Here is a 25,807-nt window from a genome sequence, read left to right as displayed (position 1 = left end):
TGATCTATAACGTATCCGATTCTCTGTAAAGCAAAATAGGTGGTCATGAAAGTTTTGCTGTCTCTGTTTTGAGTAATTTCTAACTGGTATTTATGTGCTGCAATGAACAGTTAATAGCTGGGTTAGCTCGTTGGAATTAGAAAATCCATCAAATTTATAATCAGGCACAAGGATTTGTTCTTTATCTTCAATGTTATCCTGGAGGTCTTGCTTATAAATTTTAGTTCTTTTAAGGGATAAATTTTTTCTTCATTCTTCATGATGTCATGAGAAGTGTCATCTGTGGCTAAGCTATGCTATACGTTCTGCTTTTTCTAAATATAGTCCTTTTTTCCGATCTGCTTCGAGAAGTTTGTGCAAACATTGATCAAAGTCAATTGATGAGTCAAATATCACGTTGTTAGGACATACATTGTGTCTGCAAGCAGTGATCAAAGCACAGGACTAATAAGTGGTGTAAGGTGTTATTAGAACATCTAGTGTGGTTGCAAACGCTAGTCAAAGTGGAAAAGTGGTGACTGAAGTATAGTGTTGCTAGAATACGCAGTGTCTGTTAATGGTGACCAAAGGCAACGAGTAATGATTTATGTACCATGTTGTTAGAATACGCAGTGTCTGTAAATGGTGACCAAAGCCAACGAGTAATGATTTATGTACCATGTGATGAGTAGAACAAAATGAACTACAATGAAGCATGGAGTTCTCTTCCTGTTACAAAGGAAAAGTTTATTGACGAACTATATTTTATTTTTCTTTGATTTTCCACTCGTTTGAATCAAATGCTAATAAACTTTTTTCAATTAAGGTAAACGTCTTTTATGTTCCCTCCTTTCAAACACTGTAAACGAACTAGCGTAGACGCTAAATCGGACATAGATAAAACTAAACCAACGCCATAACTCACAAGCGAGTAAACAATATTCAAAATATTCTAAATCGAACAACGAAAATCTGTGGTCAAACTTGGAAAGGATTTTTACGACCTCAAACTAAAGTGCTACTTTATTACAATATCCATATAGAAGCCACGTTATGCGTAGGCCATAGAATAACATTAGTGCATGATACAGTTACATGAAACGTTTAATACCAAGAGATGACATAAACATACAAGTTATTCTTATTTTAATACATACAGAAAAGAAAAGAGGGGATAAACAAAACGATCTAAAACCGGTTCAAATATGTAACCAGTATTAAAATATAGCAAGATCCACGGATCAAATTAGTTGCATAAATTTGGTTGAATTAAAAGTTACTAGATATACATCAATATTTGAAATCCGTGTGCATCTGGACTGGTGGAAGATATCAAATCAGTTATATATAGTTCATTGTTACAAAACACTGATAGATGGCGATACATGTTATGTTAATTAAAGCGATTATGAAATTGCTATTCCACAGTGAATGAACCTTCTATATGTTTTTGTTTTGTTAATTGATTTATCGAAACAAGTAAGTGAAATAACCCAAAACTGAGCGGTTCATGCCTATAATGAGTGCTGAGTTTAAAGCTTTTAATAACCTTTAATTCGTTCCAAGGTAGCATAATAACCTATTATTTTTTGTATGATTCCTACATTTTTGAAATATGATTAACACAAACAAAGAATGGTTTAAATCAAGTCACTGTACGTTTGTTTTTACAGATAAATTTAAAAATTGTATTTGAAAACGTAGTAATTGGGAAGAATTTTTGCAGTGTATTATGGATGTAGAAAAACTCTCAAGCCTTTTTAAAAAGATCTTCCAAGAGTTAAATATAGATCCAAGGAAATACAAGGTAAACTATTAAAACCTTTTTTTATAACTAGATTTTATAAGACAAAAATTCTCTCTTTAATTACAGGATCTGGTAACTTAAGTAAATTATTTCTTATTGAGCCTGTTTGCTCGTCACTTTACGCATAAAGTAGTACACTTCGTCAGTATCGTGTTAAGTTCTCATAAATGATCAGTTACATTAAATGTTTTTTCGTATAATATAAACCAACGACTTGTTTTTGAAGAACATGGAAGAAAATCATGCAATAATAAAGTATTTTTGATAGCATTCAATATTTTAATAAAATAATTTGTTTAGAACCTCTCCCTTTGTTTAGTTAAGTACATAAAAAGAGTTCTGCCTGTGTATTTAGTTTTACGTTTGTACTGAAGTTCATTTTCATTCATTACAGAATTCTGATAAGTACTTCTGTAGTTAACCATGTATATTTGTTATGTTGTTGTTGTTTTTTTATGGACAATTCTACTTTTATCACGTTTTGAATATTTTTTAATAAATATATTTCTAAACTTTTACCGTTCACGACGGATCCTTGTTTTTCTCAGGTCCAACTTTCGATACCTCGTACCTTCAGCCTTCAAAGTCAATCCGCTATCCTTAAGACACTATTTGACGAATTTGGTGTATCCGGAGTCAGTATGACTCGTCAGGCAATACTGGCTTTGTACGCTTATAACACAACATCAGGAATTGTTGTTGATATAGGAGATGGAATGGATATTATCCCCATTAATTATGGTAATAAAAAGGAATTTTATACATCCTTAAGGAAACGACAAACTTTAAGTTGGTAATAAAACAAAACACGATAGGAACCATTTATTAAACGTTTTGTTATCATCATAATTCCTTCATCAGTAAGATGAAAGTACAAAACAAACACTACATATACATGAGTAAACAATTAGAATATACAAATATGAGATGAGAAAATGAAATAATGTTTAACAAATGAATTAATTAAATTAGAATAGTTTTAAATCTAGTTAAGACTGTGTATTGTTTGTATAATATATTTTATGTTTGATGCTTATTTTATTAGAAGTTCAGTGTCGTGTTTGGCTGTTGAGAGAATTTTAAAGTTGAAAATAACTCTGATGTCCTGTTTCTGTATTGTGTTGATAGATAAAGGAGTTGGGAGTATTTGTAACCTTCTAATTTTTGTAAAATGCCCATGTGTTCACAATCTCGTATTTTAAGTGACGTTTGGTTTCACCAACGTAGGAGGCCTTACAGTCTCCACACATATATTAGCAGACGAGATGTGACCAACGAGCAGTCGGCAAACGATAATTGTAGCGAGAAGAGGGTTTATAATTTGAAATTCAGTTTACTAATAACTTTCAGGTCGATTTGGGGACAGTTAGTGTTAAATATTTTTTTAACTGTTTCGTGATAAGTAAGCTTTGTCACTCGAGATGTGGTAAGCAGGTGTAAGCATGACTTCCTTGTGATGAAACTTTTCCGAAAAATGAGTCGATTACTAGTAAACTTTAAGTTTGTTTTTTTTTTTCATGGATAGATAATCCCTCATTATGAAGAACAAAACTGATGTGATATGGGAATGTATAAGAATTTCTTGTGCAGAGCACGTTAAATTAAACAAGCTTAGGGTTATTAGTAACATGTTAACGTTAACGTAAATAAAATATAAAAATAGAAGTTTAATAGATTACATTAAAACGGTTTTGGAACCTCACGAGGTTGTCATACTTCATGTCACCATTTTCAGTCACGCTCTGTCTGAAAGCTGTGCATCTTGATCCTACTCCTGTAGAGTAATTTCTATTCCATAAGGCGCTGTCATGTCCAAACCAAGCCTCTCATTCCTGCAGGCTTTAATATTCTATGTAATTTACGAGGATATTAATTTCCTAATGCCAGTTTTAACTTTTTGATCACACAGAATTTCATAGGCTCTGCGTTCAACTACTTGACCGATATGTCTTTGTATGAAATAATATTAATATATTTCTTTCATTCTCAAGCTGCTTGAAATATGTGACGGTTGAACAGATATATATGTATACATATTTGAAACAATTTGTGTACCCATGTCTTGTGTCACTTTTCCTGGGAAACTGTAACACTCCTGTTGGGCCCAGCATGGGCAGGTGGTTAAGGCACTGACTCTTAATTTGAGGGTTGCGGGTTCGAGTCCCCGTCACACCAAACATGCTCGCCCTTTCAGCCTTTCCTACTGTTCATTTTTTAAAAAAGTAGCCCAAGAGTTGACGGTGGGTGGTGTTCTTTTTGAATATTCAGTAAGGAAATTAGTGCATATTCTAAACAAAACTAGTTTGTACAGAATTCTCTGTATTAGTTCATTATTTCCTTTTCAGTTAACAGAAATATATTTAATTACTTAACAACAGGCGTTAAAGTTAATACATGTAAATTAATTTTGGAAGTATATTTAACTACTTATGATACCTCACACTGCACTTCAACTTTTCACTTCACCAACTCAAACATTTCAAAGCTAACAACATATTTCTATCTATATAATCATAGAAACAGCGAAATTTAAAAACAAAACAAACACTCCTTTTGTGTTTGTAAATTTCGCCTATTACGAGCTATCACACTTTGCTTACCGTGGCTGGAGTAGGACTTGTTACTGTTTATTGTTTTAGATGATCCTGATTGCCGACGTTAATGCATATTCCTTTGTTTTACAAACCATTCAATACAAGAAATACCACAGTCTTGGAAATTCTAAATCCCTAACCTCAATACAGCTTTATGAGTATTTTGCGCCGGAAAGATATGTTCTATACCTTTTCCAAAAGTGTAATGCCAAACAATGTCCTAATGTAGTTCTGATACATGCCATTCCTCCACATTTCAATCGATTTTGGTCGTCATGGGATTTACTGATTTGCATATTCAGAATTTTCTTAATATAATGTCATCAACCTTCTGTAAAAGACTTTTTAAAATCATAATTCTTGAAAGCTCAATATTTAATTACAATGTTTGGGGCATTTCAGGGCTAAGCCCGTCTAGCACGTCTTAATAAGCCTATCTTGTAATTGTGTTTGTAGAAAGTGATTATATATTACATCAACTTTTTATTTAAAATTGTATTAACAAATTGTTGTCCATATTACTTAGTCATTGCACTTGTTGAAAGATGATAATTATTTGTATCTACTGATTCGTCTATAATAATTTCAACAATGCTTACTTTTGATTAGGCTATATTATTGAAAATGGTATTACCAAATTATCCTATGGTGGACAACATATTCTCCAACATCTTCGACAAGCTCTAATACAGAAATACGTGAGGTGAGCATCTTATTAAATTTTCTCTTCTGTCTTTCGTTTCTGTATCTTTTTTTTTTTATACTGAAAAATACATGAAGTATTTATTGATTCTCCAATGTTAAATAAAAGTAGTTTTCCCTTTGTTTCAGTCTAACTAGTGATATCGAAACCTACTTGCTACGTTTTATCCAAGAACAAATTTGTTTTGTATCTCATGACTATAAAAAAGACCTGGAACATTTCAGTAAGAATCCAGAAATCATAAAGAAAACTTTGGTCGTGAAGCAGTTCTTCCAAACTGAATTTCCGTGGGAGTAAGTATATTTTATTAATATACTTTATCAACAAATATGCAACTCAATAATTGTTTAATTTACCTTGAAATATAGATATTCAATAAGTAAAAACTTTATATTTATATCTCAGCTTCTGTTATTAAGGTTCCCAGTATCCAGAAAATAGTGAGAAAAGATATATCGATCAGTGATAAGGAAAATGAAGGACATTTTTTCAGATGTTTAGTTTATACATTTTTGCTCTAACTGTTGTACCATTTGGATAATATTGATATGAGAATATATTTTATAATATTACAATTATGGTACTTATGAAAACTAAAAGGGGTCAACTGATTAAATCAGTTACTTAACTAGACAAGCATACTTTAATATTTATTGTTATAACATAAGCAGCAATTCATACACTGAACTGACATGGTTAAATTGCCGCCTTATACATCGAACAAACTCTCTTTGAAACCGAAGTTTTGTTCATGATTGATCTTAATTAAGATTTTAAAATAATTTGAAAGAACGACTGCGTCACACCCACTTATGGTGTGCTTTAATCACTCGATTTATTCAGGTTTTTTTTAACTGTATGTCATTTCACATGTGGACTGAGCCAAAGTGACAGACAGTTATTAGAGTTTGGAGTTTAGTTTGTAACATTTCAGCTGATGGCAATAGGTGCTGTAACGTTTAGTAGTGGAGACAATTACTGTCTGTATGTACAAGCCAAAGGTTCGATTTTTCTGGATTTGTTGTCAACTACAGAAAGGTCCTAGTGTGTTCCTATACAATTTTGTATTAATAACTTCAATAATATATATAATACTGGATAATAAAGTCGTTATTCCAGAAGATTGCAAGTCAAGTCCTCAGAGGTATCCATTGTCTCCTGTGCGGTGGACTGTAAGAAGTGGCATCGTGAAGTAGAGGCATCCGCGTATAGCACCAGATATAAAAAATATTTTTGGTCAATAAATTCACGTCGTATGTGGACAGTTATTGGATGAAGAAGCCGAGGGCAAGCAAGAATCGTTTGTGATTGAGTTTCCTCAGAAAATACTGTACAGATTTGGAGTTTAAGTTATTTGTCATATTTGAATATTTAAATATGTTAGCAGAAACGCTCTCCTACGAGCTACTGTTTGTGCTACTAATTACTAATCGTAGTGTTCATACCTAACTGAAAAAAAAAATTAGAAAAGAAAACATTTTTTAAAAGGGGACTTTTTATCGTGGAAGTACTGCGCGGAAAAAGTGATCAAAACGTGTTCTTTCGTTACGCGCAACTCAATGCATAAAAATGATTAAAAGTACAAAACTCAAAATTTACATAAATTTTACTAATATAAACTGTAATGTTTTTATATATTAAAAGTGTTGCTGTTTGCTGAAAAAATAATAGTTTTTTAGAAGCTCCAGTTTCTCAGTACTAAATTTAATAATCAGATCAATAAAAATATAATCAAACCTTCAAGTACAGTCGCAGTGAAAATCGTGTTATTGTTGTGAGGGGAGTAATTTTATATAAGTTGTGTTTTGTGATAAAGAAATGGTTGTTGCACATACCACAGTTATTGTTCTAATTGTCTGAATCTTGAATATCCAGATTGTGACTTTTTTTATGGATGGTTGTTTGTGGTGCCATTCAATTGAAGGCAAAAAAGTTTTGATTACATATATAGATAGTGACATACACGTTGGTAAAAATTGGTAGTTATTTATCTTGCAACTATTAAAACAAGAAAGAGTAAATTGATAAAACACATGTCATTTCCAATGGAGAGATTCTGTTTGTAACAAATAAATACTGTCTTATGTTCGTGCTATTATACCTTGAAAGAAGTACGCACACGTTTTTAACATATAAAGCTTGATTACAAGCAAAAAGCAAAATTATAAAAAAATTAGACACTTAAGGAGTTCATACGTTTGTCGGTTTTATGAATATGAGTTTGTTTGAATAGTTTTTCTTATCAAATATTTTTAAGAACTCTTAAACAAGAATGCTTTGCTATGTTACAACCCTTTGCCACAGTTTTGTTTGGAAAAACTTGTCGGGAAATTTTTTCCTATAGCTGGGAACTTTGATAATGTCAGAACAATTTGAAATGTTGTCTACAATGTTTTACTGGAGATTTTTTGGGGTTTTTTTTCTGTTATTAATACATTAAAGTTCAACAGATCTTACATTTTGACATTTAAAACAACTTGAATAAAACCAGAAATTAACAAATCAATATTTTGCTTTTCTCTTAAATATTGTATTAAATGAACTACTCGATATAAATATTAAATACTTATGGCCTTAAAAAAATCATGCAATCTTTTGTTTCATTAGAAATATCTCTCTTGATATTGGGAGGTTTCAAACACCAGAGGGCCTTTTCACCCCAGAGTTGTGGGGTGTGGACTATCCTGGAGTTCACAACCTGGTCTACCGTGCCTTTCAGGCATGTAGCATGGATATCCGACGAGAAATGGCTCGCAACATCTACCTCAGTGGTGGGGTTACATTATTACCAGGTTTTGCCAAGAGACTCGAGACGGAATTAGGGCGACTGACTCCTCCAAAAGTTGTACCTAAGGTATGCGTCACAGTTACACAGGTTGTTATGGTTTGGTATTGTTCCTTAAAACACTAGAATGCTGTAAGAAAATAACAATGCAATTTCTACTACTAATGCAATATTGGAAAGGAAAACAATGTAGCACTGGCTATTCCGTTCTCTTTCCGTATTCTATAAACACAATAAGATGGAAAACTAGGTCACCTAGTATATAACTAATATATAACCAAGTGTAGAATGATTAAAATAGTATGTAATTACTTATTCAGTAATTCAAAGAGAAAAATAATAGGGCATTGATACTTAGGTAGAGAGATATCGGCCACAAATATTCACGAAAAGTAGGTTACAGAAATCTTTTGCGGAAAGTGAAGTAAAAATGCACAGTTAAAGAAATTGAAAGGAACATTAGCAAACACATAAATGAATAAATAATTAGTGATATACACAGTAAGTGATTATTTTACTGGTTGGCTCTTAACTCTCTTCTTGTGAGGTGCTTCTTTAAATTGAAAGCAAATGAAAGTCACTTTATTTCTGATCGATAAGTGGCATCATGAAGTAATTATAATAAGTGTTGTTTTTCATAAATGCTAGTACTGAGGAAAATAATGCACTACCATTACCTGATTAGTTTATAATATTTCTTTAAGGTTCACGCCTCACCTTATCGATATCACATGGCTTACCTTGGTGCTTGTCAATTGGCTGCTTCCCATGGATTTGATGAAACATGTGCAAGTTTGGAAGAATGGTCCAAGAAAGGTTCAGCGTGTTTAAAACGGTGGCGTTTGTGAACTGTAAAAAGTTGTTTGTTTTGAATTTCGCGCAAAGCTACACGAGGGCTATCTGCGCTAGCCGTCCCTAATTTAGTAGTGTAAGACTGGAAGGAAGGCAGTTAGTCATCACCATTCATGGTGGACATAATACATTTAAGTACTTTTACTAAACACCATGATACAACTTAACTAAAATGAAAAAAAACTGTACAAATACAACATTGTGTGAATATAGTTTACGCACTGATTTAGTCTGATACTTCGATCTGATAATGGATTAATAAAAACTGGAAAATGATAAACAGAATAAGAACTGAATCGAAAAGCCTTACATTTTCTCAATGCTTGAATATATCTATTACTTTAAAAAATACATCTGTGTTCTGACGTTAGTTTGTAAACAAAAATGAACAGGGCACAACTAATCTAAAGAAAAGGTTTAATACACTGTTCCTGGCCGAGTTTCAATCACTTAAAGCCTTTATAAAGAACGCTAACATTGGATATACTTCTTGTGTTTCCTTCTAATATACAATACACTTGTGCGCAACAAATCCATTTTATATAGCATTTTGTTTCTAAATATTTGTTTCAATAATGTCATGTCTTTCTTTCTTGCAGTTGGCCCGGCATGGCCAGGTGGGTTAAGGCTTTCGCCTCGTAATCCAAGAATTGCGGGTTCGAATCCCAGTCACACCATACATGCTCGCCCTTTTAACCGTGGGGGCGCTATAATGTGAAGGTCAATCCCAATATTCGTCCCTAAAAGAGTAGCTCAAGAGTTGACGATGGGTGGTGATGACTTGCTGCCTTCCCCTAGTCTTACATTGCTAAATTAGGAACGGCTAGCGCAGATAGCCCTCGCATAGTTTTGCGCGAAATTCAAAACAAACCAAACAACAGCTACCAGGACTGAATTAAGATTGAAAATTATGGATTCAACTGTGATTTTTTTTTCAGGAGATTCTGTAAAACACAGTACACTACACTTTCAGAGCTTAATGTCTTGATGACAATTTAAAGATAGTTTAGGATAAGACTACAGAATTAGTAGGGAGGTGGATAGCATATTAGCAGGAGAAATCAACGAAACAAATATAAAATGAATAAATCTAATGTAAATATTGCTTTGGAGAGAGTGATAGTGCTGGGTTTTGCACGTTAAAGCCACAGAGGTATGTTCAATTAATAGTTATAGACTTTTTAAAATGAGAAGGTGGAGTGGATCGTAAATAGAGAATAAACTGCAGACATACGAAATGTTAGTCACGATGCAGGACGTTGTTTATTGTTAATTGTTACAGACAATCTGAACAGAAACAGTTGATAAGTTATATAAAGAAATTGTTTTGGTTGCTAATAATAATACTGCAACAATGATCCTTCAAAAATTTATTTCTAAACTCATTGATTAGGATTGTGTGGAGCAAAATATTGGGGAAGAGACAGAATGGTTTACATTGTCAGGAACCCAACCACGTGGTATGCCAGTTGAGATGTGTTTTAACCACTAATGAGGATGTGGTAAAAGAGTTGAAGTAAAAGAGCATTTGTGGAATAGTAATCGTTGCATATCTAGATTTGAGTTCACATAAAAATTTTGAAATTGCAATAAATTTCAGCCCCTAATTTTCAGAAAGCCTGATTGAACCGTTAGACATGATTTTTCACTTACGAATCCTGATAATGAGTTAAAACATGTGGAACAAATTACAGGACTATTTTTTCCAGAATAAATTGTTTTTACTTAAGACATGTTCCTATAGTTAGGTAAAGGTTAACAGTAAAAATCAAACGTAATTGATTTGCTGAGGACATAAAGGAAAACAATCACGAATAACTGCTATAACTGCAAAAAATCTAAAATGTAGGATATGGTGTAATATTTGTAAAACTAAATGAAAGCTAGGACTTTGGTTAACAAAAAAAAAAGGAAATCGAATAGTACTTAGGAGAAACAACTGACTCTTGACGTTTACCTTTATACTTTTTTTTAAAAGTATGTTAAATGTATGAATAATGTTTATATGGAGTTCATGTCGTTAAAAGATGCTAAAAGCAAGGATTTTACCAAAAGCTGTGATATGGCTGAGCTTTTATACGTTTCTTATCTTGTCTTTCTACAAGAGAAAGTATTAGTAATAGTTCGTACCTTGTATGAAATATTAGAAGTAGCCTGAATCATACAGATTTCAATCAATAAATAGAATTGGAGGGTTTCTATTATTATTCCTACTTTTAATTGGAGTAACAATAAGTACCTGGAAATTACAGACTAATTAGTCTTACTTTTGCAATGGTGCAGTTATTTATTCTAATATCAGCCAGAAAAATAAAAGCAAATACTTACAAAATGAAAGTTCAGAAGAGCAAAACAAAGGTCTAGAGGACCGATGACTACAAACTGTTTTCATATGTCAATGACCAAAACTGCCCTTAAATCTAACAGTCAACAATTCAAACTTCAAATTATTCTTATTCACAAGTGTTAAGTAAGTTTCAAAGTATAAGTAAAAATATGCATGATTTTACAAATAAAACAACATAAAAACTATACAATAAAACTACGTTTAAACGTAGTTAGCACAAAATTTATATTTGTGCAATTTTGTTTAGAAACGAATAAAGACTTCAACAATATCTGAAAAGTTCGGAAATTGATCGACCGTACAAATCACACACATTTCTAGACCAAATTTACTTGAAAATAATAGACTTTCTATGTTTTCTTTCATTTCAGATAAACCAGTGATCGTGATTTATCATTTTAAATAGTGAGCCATTTAACCTAAGAACATCCCAGTTGTCTTAGCTGTAAGATCTTTTGCCAACACAAATAAAAACTATAATTTCATCATGTTTTGTATCTAATACAATGTAAATTCTAAAGCAACTTTTGAATTTCTGTCAGTAAGAAATCACTATCTTATGAACATTACAGTTTGGAATCTTGCAGTATATATTCTTTAACTGCATTATGAACACACAAAAACACCACGTTTATTTTTTAATACTGTCTGAGGCTATCAGCATGGTCTTTACTAAAAATACTGTATTTCTGTGTTACAAACCAAATTCTTAATTTGTCCAGAGAGTTGTGTTCCTGTTCTTGTCATATTCAGGTGCATAAGTAAATAGATAAACTTGGTCATGTACATAATGAAAACACATGTTAACCAATGTATACTAAAAGTACGCGACATAACCACCAGTGGCTGACCTAGATGCAACAGTGACCAATGCCACCGTCAGTCTGTTCCAGATGTGAAGATATTACAGAAGTCAAATCAATTACAGGTAATAATAAGCAGAAGTAAGCTCGTAAAGAATGACAATGAAATAGCTTTTTTCTTATGTCAAGAACGAAGAAAATAGTTAAAATTGTTATTTTGTCACTTTAGTAAATCCACCGAAGAATCCTGGGAAAAAAACACATTGGATAACAAAAAAACTATCTAAAAAGGAAGCCTAGCAAAATAATGCACATTTCATTTAATTTATACAGTATTTGGTAAAGTCTCATGCTACTTTAGAGCAAAACATTTATATATACACTTCCGAGAAAACAAATCAGATTTCCTTTATTTTATCCATGAACCACAATGTCTTACCTATGTATCTAACGAATTTTTAGGTTGTCTGTTCTGCATAAATACTGCTACTGTTCATCTAAATAGATCAAGTGACTATTTCAAGACATAATATCAATAACTCAGTGTAAACTATTACAATGGTTGAAATTCCCTTTGAGTTGTTGATCTTTTAACTAATCAGTTGCTCTAAAAATGCAATACTTGAGTAATTATCACACGATATTCTAAAAACATCTTTCTATGAACCATAGGGGAAAGCAGGAACAACAACAAATCCTTTCAGTCATTATTTTTCAATCTAATGACCATTCTAACTGCTGTTTAAGAAGTTAATCCTATCCATAGTATTAACAGATTGTGGTCAGTGTCTCACCTGATCATTAGAGCAGATATACTTCTACTATTCCTTTTCCATTCCTAACTCCTCACGATCAACAAATATGTATTACCACTGTCTTCCGTTTGATAAACTGATGTGGTAATGTTTAGCATTCTAATCAGAACTGAGTTTCTTATGTGATTCTAGTTAGTACCGTAGAAAGCACAATCACAGGTTCAAAATTATATAGCATAACATCTCTTTTGATGGATGCAACTCAACCTATATTTAGTGTAAATATTCATCCACATTAGGTATTGTAGGCCTTAGCCATTTCCATATTTTTCTGGGGACATGGTGGTATACTTGTACTGAATGGAGAAACGTAAATCAGATTCACAAATCTCCCCAAAACGTCAGAAGGTTATGAGAACAACCTCTTGTATCTCAAAACTGCTTTAATAGTAAAATTGTTAATACCCATACCAGCCGTGCTCAGATACATTTTTTATTTCAAGTGGGTTTCTCGCCATCAAGAAGAGCAACCTCTTGACTCTGTTTTAATTGCATTGTAAGTCATCGTACATACATAGTAGAGCTAATTTCAATCAGTTCCATCAGAAATAACAAACGTTTTATGTGTACACTTGACAGTTTGCAATACCCATTCATTCAAATTATAAGATTGAGGATGATATAGTGAAGTATGTGTCTTCACGACATTTGTCACAAGTCAGTAAACATCCTGTCATTGAAGTTATCACCTTGATCTGTGGATCTCTCTCGGTGCTTCAGGTTACGATATTCATTATTCAGCCAACATATTTGTCACATACTACACTAGCAACCAACTAATAAATAATTCAACCCACTTGGTGGAGTAATCTGTAATGATAGACACATAATGATTACCCTTCTCAATACAGAGTATAGGATAATTTATATCTAAGAGAATTCTCTCGAAGGGAAAAAACCTACCATACTCTGTGGCATTTTTCCTAATATATTAAACTTTCCTCTGAGCAGTGTACTCGGTACAACATCTACATCATCGCTCATTTATTTTGCATGAATACAACCAGAAAGTCTTACTTGATTTTCATGACTTTCTGTGACACTCCCTGTTGCTGAAGCTGTGTCTCGATACTTCAATTGTTCTTTCCAAAACTCTTGACTGGGTACGTGTGATATCCATCGGAATGTGAAGTTTTCACCACTTCTATCATTTATGATCATTACCAGTGCATGGTTGGCAAAATATGAGCATTCAAGAAACATACATGATCTCGCTAGATGGTTACATAATTTACCACTGTTTCTATGTGTTAACCGTAATGGTATTTTATAACAAAGTTATAGTCTTGCAATATCCTTATCCCACAATAAAACACACCATTCATATTTTTGAGTTCATTAGATGCACATATTTTTCTGTATTAAGTAATTTTATATTTTCACCTGTTATAGTACTGGGTGAAAATAACTTTATTTTTTCATTTGAATGACAGCTTATGCGCACAATATCCCATGGGCTAAACTATCTGGTTTAAAACTCCTATAGCTAGAACATAATCGTTTTTATTTATAAAATACTGTCCAGAGCGAAGTAAGCGAGATGGAAATAGCTTCTGATACTTAGATAACAGGACGAGGCACTAACAGTCATACCCCACACTCTTAGTTGTGGGGTATGATTGTTAGTGCCTCGTCCTAAATCCAGGATCCCCAATCCAAGATGCCAACCAGTACGCCACGCTCAAGCCTTGTAAGCTACTGACCAAAAATACTAAGTGTTTTCTTTCATTTATTATACAAAGCACAAAGGGTACCCTTAGTACTAATCAGTGAATTCCTAATTATAAACTATTATGCCGCCACAGACAGGTATACTGTATATAGGGCTCTATTTTCTTCGATATTACTTCCTGATTAAGCTGTAAAACTAAATGCAAGCCACATCAAATATATTAAATTTCTAATGAATGTTTTGAAGGAGAATAAATACCATTTTAATATTCAAAACGTAAATGCTGCTTGAAGACCAAGTTTTAAACTTTTACTGATATTTGATTAAATATAATTGCGAATGTTATTTGCTAACATTAAATCATATTTGTTGTGTATGGCATATTTATGGAATTAAAACACTTGACACTTATTTCTTTTAAGTAAATTAAACGTTTTCTGTTTGTTTGTATTTTGGATCTGATTTAGGTATTTAAAATTGTGAATGGAGACAATAGTGTTGATGTATCATCTTCTTTCATACTTAACGGCGAGAATGGTAGAACAAGGTTTGTTGGCTTGTAGATAAGCATAAAGCTATACAGTAGGATATCTGTGGTCTGTTCATCACAGGTATCGAAACCTGGTTTCTAGCGCTGTAAGTCCTTTGGCATACTGCTATACCAGTGGGAGATTGTTGTTGTTGTTTTGAATTAAACACAAAGCTACACAATGGGCTATCTGTACTCTGCCCACCACGGCTATCGAAACCTGGTTTTTAGCGTTGTAAGTCGCAGACATACCACTGAGCCACTGGAAGGCGCCAGTGGGGGAGATGAAAAGGACTGAAGCTCACATAAATTTTAGCAAGATAGGAGTCAAGTCTGTGATTTTTAAAGGGTTTGCTACAATTTAAAAATTTTACGCAAGATAAAAAAGTTGATTCGATGCATATATGTTTTTCACTTAGATTTACTTCATTGATTTTCAAGGATCTGACCTTATATTAATTTTCATTTCATTTAGTTTTTTATTCTTATTAGTTTCTATTTTGATATTTAAATATTAAAATAGGAATGGTTTAAAATTTAAGATGGCGCTGAGATAAAGCGTTGGCTATGATTCGCTCTGTCCGTAGAATTCGTAATTCGTATGGTGTATTACTACGTCTGTATATTTGTCGCTGAATGATAGAAAATATTGTGAGGGATTGGCAAAAAACTATTTTGAAAGAAAGCAAGGTTACTTCTTAGTAGTTTTAAAAGTAAATTATTACAAGTAGATTAAAAATATCAGTAACCTGTAGTATAAGGCTCTGAAGGCTAAGCATAGTAAAGTGAATAGTAATGCGAGTTATATTTACGGCTAAGCCTAATATTATTCGAACAAATATGGTACCATTATCAGGTTGTCAGTAGCAGAATTATACTTCTTAAGCTTGTTAAAGTTTAACAAGTTAGGATAGGTGAGTGACTTCGTAAGCAGTCTAGACTTATTATTTTTATTAACCTTATACTAAAACTTTTGGTATTAACTCCAAATACTGTAATTTAGTTGCGTTTTCGTTAATTTCTATGCTTATCATTAAGACAAGTTTAATTACGACAGCCAAATTTCATACTGACTACTAGTTCAGCTATTAGTAGTCATGGTGTTTTGTTTTGAGATTCTTAACAGACTGAAATGAAAGTAAAATACAAAGGAATAGGTAAAGAAATCAACATTTACATTGTAAGGGCGCATATATGTATGTCTGTATTATTTTAAAGTGTGAAAAAAATTACATAATATAAGCATAAATACAAATAATTCTGTATTATTTTGAATACAGTGTGACATTTTAGTGGAGTAGAGCTTACTACAAAGTTATAAAAGCACCTGTTACTGAAGAAAACTACCAAACTTTTAATTTCAGCAAATTACTAAATTGTGAAGACTACAAGCTTATGAAGTACTGCAATTAAGGTTAATTGCATTGCATATTTAAAATGGCTTCCAAAATATCAGATGCAGAACTTCGTCATAAATTGAAAGAACTGGGTGAAGATGTTGGACCCATAACAGATTCCACTCGTTATTTATGGCAAAAAAAACTGAATAATCTTTTGAACGATCAGAAAAAAAATCTTCGAAAAAGAAGTGTATCAAAAAGTGTTTATTCTAAAAAACTTGGTGGATTCAGCTCTGATGAAGGTGAACTTGATTTAACTGCAAACAAAACTGTAAGAAGTGGCAGAAAGAGAGTTTCTACAAAAAATATGAGTGATAATTCTGGTTCAGATTTAAAGAATTCTCCAAAAAAACTACCATTGAACTTCAACAAACACATGGATGAAAATGATTTTAAGATACCAGGTCCTGTGCCTTTGAATTCAAAGAAAAATTTATCTCACAAGAAACATTTAAGTAGATCTTGTGCAAGTGGTTTTACTAGACATGGCTTGAATAATTTAAATGGATCAGTTAGATCAGCTTCAGTGCTAGATACAACTTATGATGTTGATTCTTCAGATTCTGATGTTGATTTTGACAGGCAAAAACTATCTCTAAATCATAGTAGACAAAATAGTTTATTATATGATACAAGCTTTCCTACAGATGTCAACAAACATGCCAGTATGAAAAAGAATATTTCTTCAAAAAATGGGAATTATGGTAAGAAAATTCAATGTTCACTTTTTATGATTAGTATTGTTTTTTTATAAAAATATCATCTTAAGTAAATAAATTCTTTTAAAAAACTGTTAACTCTTAGTTTCATTTTATTACTAATTTCTTGGTTTTGTTTTTCAGTATGAGTGAATAATTCAATAAAACTCTTATTTTTAGTTTGCTAAAAACTTTAAAGTTTGTATATGTGTGTAGTGTTAGCATTTTGTAGGCTCTTACTTACTATGTTTAATCTGGAAAGTGTCATTCTGTATGTCCTCATCAGAACTGTCATCAGCATGTTGGTCCAAATTGGCTTCACTAATAAGTACCAGTGATACATCTAATGTTAGCTCTTTTCATGCTCTACATTAGTTTGGCTAGTTTTATAGGATTGAGAAGCATTCACTATTTGTTAACACACAAATATAAAAATTGAAAACCCTTTAAATTTCCATTTAGCCATTGCATTGACTGAAATAAGGGTATATAATAAACTTGATGTTGTGGACTGCATAATCCATAAGCTAATACATAGATATGTTTGTTCAAGTCAAACCAACAGCATGTCACATAATAATGAATGGAGATTGTAAACATCCTATTGGTTACCATAGAAACATGTTGATTTACATCATATCATTAGGTGTGGCTACAGCAATAGAACATGGATAACAACTGTCCATGTTGACAGTGGTATGAACAATGGCAGTCGTATTTGTATATTAAATAAGGGTGTGATTTATATATTTACATTCAGTTTAATGAGTTATTCAATATCTCTATTAAATGGAAATGAAGTACTTCACAAAACTAAATATACACTGTAGCCTTAACACATTCCATGCATATTTGTAAATAATTATGCAAATAACATTGGTGGAGCAAGTCTTGAAAATAATTCTTGACATATGCCTTAAGAATTAATATAATTATCATCAATATAATATTCTAAAAGCAAAATGTTGGAACATTATATTACCAAAATGCACTAGCTTTTCTATATGTTAGATGCTGTTCTATGAGTAGGCCACCTTTACTACCAAAGTTTCCTAAATAATATCATGATATATCTGCATTTATCACTAATTGTGTTGATAATTCATAGACAAAGACTTGTTTCCTTAGCTTTTTTGTTATAATTATATCTTGGATTAAGTAATATATTGAACTTGATATAATTTATCAGTTACATCATAACATGGCATAGAACAGGTGGAGTTTACTACTCATACGGCCTGACATGGCCAGGTGGTTGGCACTCGACTCGTAATGTGAGGGTTGTGGGTTCGATTCCCTATCACACCAAACATGCTCACCCTTTCAGCTGTGGTGGCATTATAATGTTATGGTCAATCCCACTATTCATTGGTAAAAGAGTAGTCCAAGAGTTGGCAGTGGGTGGTGATGACTAGATGCCTTCCCTCTAGTCTTACACTGCTAAATTACGAATGGCTAGTGCGGATAGCCCTCGAGTAGCTTTGCACGAAATTCAAAACAAATACCACTCATACATATCTATTAGTCACAGTATTTCAAGTTTTCAATGATAAAATCACTCCTTTACTTTCATAAATATGTTAGTAAGCTTGTACTTTATTTCTAACATTTGGTTGTTTAAAATATTTAGTAACCCATATAATACATATTCACATACTTGAGTTTGACACAGATTTTCTTGACACTACATTTGCCTAAGGCATGGATGTCACACAGTATCAGATTACCAGGTAAAGCAATAACTCACTAACATTTTATTAACATTGTTCCAATTTTTTGTCTGTAGAATTCAATTGGGTGTGAAATTTTTATTTTCATAGTTTTAAAATCACTGAAACCCCATGATCTGAGATGTGTTAACTACTGATGAGGATGTAGTTGTAATAGTTGAAATGGTGATGTGTGTATGGGAAAGCATGATCATTGTACAGTTAGGTTTTATGTATTGCTGTATATTGAGAATTAAAAAATCAAATTTTGTTCCTAATTTACCAATAGCCACTTATGAAGCAACGAGACAACAGTTATTATTCATGAATTGGAAAATTGATTTAAAACTTGATATGTGAAATATTTCTTCAATGTTAAAAAAATTATTTAAAAAAAAGTGAAAAATACAGCATTGAATATCAAATCTTCAAATGTAAATAACTTATAACCTCAAGAACAAAACAAAGGTTAAATGCAATTAGTTCAAGAAATTTGAAATGACATATAGAATGAAACATGTACAGAAGAATGGGAAAGCTAGGGATTTGTTAATGGGGAAATTATAAAGTACAAAAGAGCTTATGAGAAACAACAGATGATAATAAAGCTAATAACAATGATCTTTTAAATATGTTAGAATTAAACCAATATTAAAATGAAATTGGGTCTTTAAATAATACCAGCAGCAAATCTTTTGTTCAAGACTGTAAGATAGCTGTGGTTTTAAATGTTCTCTTCCCTGTTTTTAATATAACTTTAAACAGCATCAAGAAACCTTTTGGTCCATCTGGGCCATGTTATTGCTAAATTAAACACCAAACTTAAAGCCACTCCTGGAGTATTTATCAGGAATGGATTATAGAAATATTCCTGACCCTTAACATTCTATAGGAAATATCTAGATTAACCTGAGTCATGTAAATATTAATCTCTTGGTGATAAAATAATTACAGCAGGTTTAAGTGATCTGTTAACCCATCCAAGACACTAATCCATTAAATTAAACATTAAAATTATAACACTAAAAACCAGTCCATATCATTCAAAGATTTATCAAACCTTCTCTTAAACATCCTGAAATTTACTGCATCTACAACATCGAAAGGCCAACCTTTCTATTAGAAAAATAAAGCTTTATTAGCTTAAAATGATTCCTACTCTGCTAAAAATGTATATTTATCCCTAGTTTTACTATTCTCACAATTAATTACAGTAAAAGATAATTCATCAAAACTGTCAATTCTTTTAACAACTTTAGACACCTCCATCAGTTCCCATTTATTCGTGTTTTCAAGAGAGAGAGTTTCAAAAATATCACCTTGCCTTCATATGACCACCTGTCTAGGTATTATCCTAGAAGCCCTTTTCTGAACCCTTTTAAATAATTCAGTATTTTTCTAATGTAAAGCACTGAAGGCTGAATTTAGTATTCTAAGTGTTACTTTGTTTTTAAAGGAGATAAGGAAAAAGATTCCCTGTAAACTATAGACTAGTCAGGATTACTTCTGTAGTATAACATTTATTGGTATGAAAGCAAAATCATGCAGTCCTTACCTGTTTTCATTTTTCCAGGTTGTTCAGTGATGTACTTAAATTATCACATTTAGTAAGACTATTTTTACCTTTTTTCACTTCTCTGAATAGTTAGAATTAGAATGTTGACTGCTTTGATTGCAAAATGATTTTCAATTTAAGTTAAAAATACTCTTCATCTTAAAATTATCATATTTTATTTGCATAATCTTTAATACCTTCTAAATACATATCACTTTGTTTTAAATAGAAATTCATATATTTCTATTATATTCCTCTAACTGTACTCTTTTGGTCAATTTGGTCTAAATTACAACTAGCATAAAAAGTGTGAAATAAAATGAGTAGAACTGTTGCATCCTTTTTAATATTGACTTCAAGTCTTCACAGTACTTCCCCTGAAATTTTTTACATCTAGCATATTCACACATACACACATTTCCCATGTTTATTTTACTGTTAATAACTCAAGTATAAACCTTGCAAACAGAAAGCAATGAATCACTGCTCCTGCATTAAACTGTGTATGTGACAAAATATATATGTAAAAACAGCTGGTTTGGGTTGAGAAAATTTTTATATAGAGGAGCAAACAACATTTCGACCTTGTTCAGTCATCGTCAGGTTCACAAAGAAAGAAAGAGGTAACTGACCAATAGCTGACCACATGTTTGAAGGGGGTTGTGTAACTGAGTGTAGGAATGTAGAGGGCGTGCTTAGATGTTTCATTATATTTATTAATATAGGTATAAAGGTTTTCCTTTGTATCGGTTTATTTTGGGCTTGAGTTGTATAAATAATGCTTCTTTAATTTTGTGTTTGTTTGTTTCTTTATTTAATATTTGGGTGTTTTCTGTGGTTGTGTTTATTTGATTTGCAGTATTCGAAAAATGTGAATTTGACTTTTTGTGTTCTTTGAATGTAGTTTCCATTTTTCTACTTGTTTCTCCAATATAGAAGTCATGGCAGTTATCACAATGTATTGTATAAATAATGTTGGTATGGTGTTTGTCAGTGTAGTTTTACATAGTATAGACCTCAGTTTTATGCCTGGTTTTTGAATAAATTTAGTATGGACAGGACTATACATTCCTTGGGACTCAGCACATGAAACAAAACAAAAACTCAACATACTAAGAAACCAAATAAACACAGCTATAAAGTTGTGCTTACCAGATAAAATTAATGATGAATTAGACAAAATAAAACAATTCTTCATCAACATCAATAAGTTTCCTCCACAAACCATAGAAAACATTATACGCACACACCAAGACAAAGCAAAATCAACCAACAAAAGTAAATATATCTCATGAATTAAAAAATCACGAAACCATATACTGCTGCATACCATATATTCCTGACATCAGCAGAAAAATAACCAACATTTGGCAATAACTAGTAACAAAATATGACATTCTGGTTAATATCAAATTTATTCAGAAACCAGGCACAAAACTAAGGTCTATACTATGTAAAAACTACACTGACAAACACCACACCAACATTATTTATAAAATACAATGTGATAACTGCTACGACTTCTATATTGGAGAAACAAGTAGAAAAATGGAAACCAGATTCAAAGAACGTAAAAAGTCACCTTCACACATTTTCGAACAATGCAAGTCAAATAAATACAACATAACCATAGAAAACATCCAAATGCTAAATAAAGAAACAAACTCAAAATTAAAGAAGCCTTACTTATACAACAACTCAAGCCCAAATAAACCAATACAAAGGAACACCTTTATACCTATATTAATAAATATAATCAAACATCAAGCACACCCTCTACATTCCTACACTCAGTTACACAATCCCCTTCAAACATGTGGTCAGCTATCAGTCATTTAACTCTTTCTTTCTTTGTGAACTTGACGATGACCAAAGAAGGTCGAAAAGTTGTTCACTCCTCTACATAAAAATTTTCTCAACCTGAAACAGCCTATTTTACATATATATTTTTCTCTATAAGTGGGTTTTCTCGTCATCACTGATTGTGTATGTGACACTATAATGCAACACCGTTAACAGAAAACTAACATTTGCACCATAATAAGCCAACAACTCCCACAGAGTTTAATGTAATACCAGCTCTCAAAAATACAGTAAAATGTGAATTTATCAGAGTGTTTATAATGCAGTTCTGCAACAAGAATTGTTTAGTCATTAAAGTGCTAAAAAATGTTTAATATGTTTATGTACAAAGATCAGGAGAGTCCCATAAACTTGGTAGGCATTTTAATGTTAATTATCCTCCTGGGGTGGTCTGAATTTTGTTGTATAGATGTATGAAGTGTGTAAATGATTATGAACATGTCAGTGTAATATTACTACTTGTTCATAAATGCTTTAATCTTTCATTTTTTTTAAATCATAGAACAATAAAATATGCAGAGAAAATCAATGATTTTCAGTGCCTATATTATGAAATTTATTTGTACTTGGTTATTGTGCTTACTAAGCCTAATGTATTGTACTAAGTGGAGGGAATCATTAATTTCTGTAGGTTTCAAAGATTTATTTTGAAAACCAAAAAATTATCAAGTTACTTTAATGGTACACACAAAACAATTGTAATTTATTTGGCTTTCTAACAAAGTTATGTGTGAGTCAAAAAAACTTATTTTTGTTCAGGCCAATTACAAACAAATGTCAGATTTATATAGTTTGAAATGTGCTGTTTCTATTGATTATAAATTTATAGATTATAGATTTGAATAGATAAGAGATTTCAAAAGAATGGGGTAGAGCGATGACCTGGGATACGTTTAAGTATATTGATTTCAACAAATCACAAAGGAGGAAGGCTTGAGTTATATGTTCTATCTTGTCTGAAAATTCAGTTTCTATTTTGTTAACCACTGTAAACATTATTTGGTGGACTTAATATGAACTGACTGATAAGAAAAGAGTGTGTTAAGTGACACACAAAATAAGGATATTTAACATTTTGTTTTTAGTATTTTTCTTTTGAAGTAAGAAATTAAAACATATATTAAAATTACAATTATAAGTTATATTTTGATGCCAATTTTATTAACATACATTGATAATAAAATTGATGAATTAAATTTTGAAAATAGCTCTAAACATGATATGCACCCTTTGGCTTATCTATAGAAAGAGGGTTAATTGGATTCAAACACAACAGTCAGGTGGTTAAAAACAAAATATCTTTAGTAATGGGGTACGGTCAAACTGGTTCATTGTTATTAGTAGAGAATCATAGTGGTCAAAGAATAATATTGATAAAGGTGGATGGTGTGAATATTTTGATGACTTGAACAATGTTGGTGGAAAACTTGGTAAGATTAATGTTGGTGGAAACTCACTCAGACAATAAATATTTTTATTTATGAAATGTATCTTTTAAACAAAGACTAGAACCTGGTTGGCAATAACAATCACAGCTACTTGTATTTCATGATATGTGATGTTTTTCTCAAGAATAAGAACATTTGTATATATATTCCTTTATATTTCTACACATCCAAGAACCTCGCATAAAGTTTATATATCACACCCAAACTTTTACCAAGGTTTCATTAAGAAAACAGCATTTATTACATTTATAAAAAAGTTAAAAATACTGATAATTTTTGAAGATTCAGTTATAGACATTTACAAGAGGTTTTGTATGCTTTGCTTGAAAAAACTTGATCATAAATGTTAAACAGTGATGTCAGACTGTTTTGTGTTTTTTTAACCTGTTCAGTGCTGTAGATGAGATAACTCATCCACGCAGATCGGTAACACAGTGCCACGGACGAGTTAATTCATTATCAATAATACCTAACTTCAACGCTATGTGTCAGCAACATACATGCATTTGACCTACTTACAAATTGTTTCACTTTCGATCCAAAATGGCATCACAAAAAAGTTACAAAATGAAGAAGCATTAGAGTTGTATTGTAGCATCTGAAATACTTGGCAGTCAACAGGTTAATATTTCAAAGCATTCAATTTCAACCATCCCCTTGATTTTGCATAACCTTGTATTTATGTAGGTTGAATAACATTTGGATGATGTTCTAACAGCCCCATACTTTTTCTTCTAATTTTTTAGCACCATTCTAATAACCCTCCTCTGAACCATTTCCAACAGTTCAATCTTCTTCCTAAACTTAAACATAAAACTCCAGAATAATGGGAAAGTTAATCTTTATGGGATGAACATAAACAAAATAGGAGCTAGCCTGTTAGGAAGGGATATTAACTCAACTGTAACAGTAGGTTTAAACTAGTATTACACAAAGTTGAGAGCTATGATATCAGTAAAATAGAAAATATAATTGACTGGAAAATGTAAAACATCTATAAAACATGAACATTTTAAAATATATTATGCATTGTGATGCTAAAAATATTAGAAGTAAAGTTTTGTTCAAAACAGTTGTGGAGACTGACAATTTTGTTATTATATGTATTACTGAGACTTGATTGGATTTAAACAGTTTTGGTGAGAGAAAAATTTTTTGAAATACCAAGCTATAGATTATTTACCAAAGATAAAGTATTGAAAAAGGGTAAAGAGTAGCTTTATATGTGAGGTATGAATTGCTTCCTGTTGAGTAAGAGCATATTAAAGAAAATAACAGTGAGGTTTAGTCAGTTTGGGTTAGTGTTAGTGGATATAAAGGGAAAGGTATTGTAACTGAAATTTGTTATAGGCCACCAGAACAGTATGTGGAAGTTAATAAGAAACTTTATAATGATAATGATAGCTGAAAATGTTACTATGGAAGATTTAAGGAGTATTGATTGGGAAAATTTCGAGTCAGACAGTGGGGGGATTTTTTTTTTTTCTTTAATTGTTCAGGATACTTTTATACACTAACTGGTGATGGAATGTATAAGAGAGGATGGTGCATTATGTTTGATATAAGCATCCAATATGAATATGACAGACAGTGTTGTGATTGGTAAGCATTTAAGTACAAATGACCACTGCACTATTAGGTTTGTAATTTTTCTACATGTAGAATTGAAGAAGAATAGTACCTTGATTCCAAATTTCAGAAAAGTTTATTTTGATGTAATTAAACATGGTCTGACTTTGTAGATTGGATTAAGAAGTTGAGAAAAGATCTTGAATAAATATTAGAAGCATTTAGTGAAAAATTGATATGGTCACAGAACATTCATATTTTGTACATAGGAGATGGGGCAGAATAAGCCAGTGTGGCTTAGTAAAGATTTAAGAGATTGTGTTAGGGATAAGCATAATAAATTCAAGGAATTTAAACATACTGTAAATAATGACTTAGAGAGCTATAGGAAATCAAGAGAGGTGATTGAAAACAATGTTAAAAGGGCATAAACTGTACATGGAAGAGGGTTGGGTGAGAGAGTTTAACAATAAATAATTCTTTAGGTATATGATGGGTAAGCAAAATGATAGTATGGAGCTGTTCTCTTCAGTTTTTATATAGGAAGATACAAGTATTATGCCTCAATTAGAGCACTTAATGTACTGGGAAATGTTGATGTAAAAGATATTTTAAGTTCTTAAGTTGTAAGAGAAAAGTTAGGAAATCTAAAAATTTATAAATTCCTTTAACTAAAAAA

The 25,807-nt window shown here is 31.7% G+C and overlaps 2 protein-coding genes across 2 annotated transcripts in view; both read left to right on the top strand.

Annotated features, from left to right (window-relative positions):
- Positions 1-10,919, top strand: part of LOC143226502 (uncharacterized) — a 34,384-nt gene extending 23,465 nt beyond the window's left edge. The window contains exons 10-15 of the mRNA XM_076457529.1: positions 1,706-1,786; positions 2,335-2,527; positions 4,990-5,083; positions 5,212-5,376; positions 7,691-7,937; positions 8,573-10,919. Coding sequence (XP_076313644.1) covers positions 1,706-1,786; positions 2,335-2,527; positions 4,990-5,083; positions 5,212-5,376; positions 7,691-7,937; positions 8,573-8,716 — 924 coding nt within the window. The 3' untranslated portion in view covers positions 8,717-10,919. The remainder of the gene's footprint in view (positions 1-1,705; positions 1,787-2,334; positions 2,528-4,989; positions 5,084-5,211; positions 5,377-7,690; positions 7,938-8,572) is intronic.
- Positions 10,920-15,457: 4,538 nt separating this feature from the next.
- Positions 15,458-25,807, top strand: part of LOC143227497 (uncharacterized) — a 12,769-nt gene continuing 2,419 nt past the window's right edge. The window contains exons 1-2 of the mRNA XM_076458939.1: positions 15,458-15,800; positions 16,167-16,990. Of these exons, the coding sequence (XP_076315054.1) occupies positions 16,324-16,990 (667 nt within the window). The 5' untranslated portion in view covers positions 15,458-15,800; positions 16,167-16,323. The remainder of the gene's footprint in view (positions 15,801-16,166; positions 16,991-25,807) is intronic.

This window comes from Tachypleus tridentatus, chromosome 9 (genome assembly GCF_004210375.1).
Source record: "Tachypleus tridentatus isolate NWPU-2018 chromosome 9, ASM421037v1, whole genome shotgun sequence".
NCBI lineage: Eukaryota > Metazoa > Arthropoda > Merostomata > Xiphosura > Limulidae > Tachypleus > Tachypleus tridentatus.
This window is presented reverse-complemented; position numbering and strand designations above follow the sequence as displayed.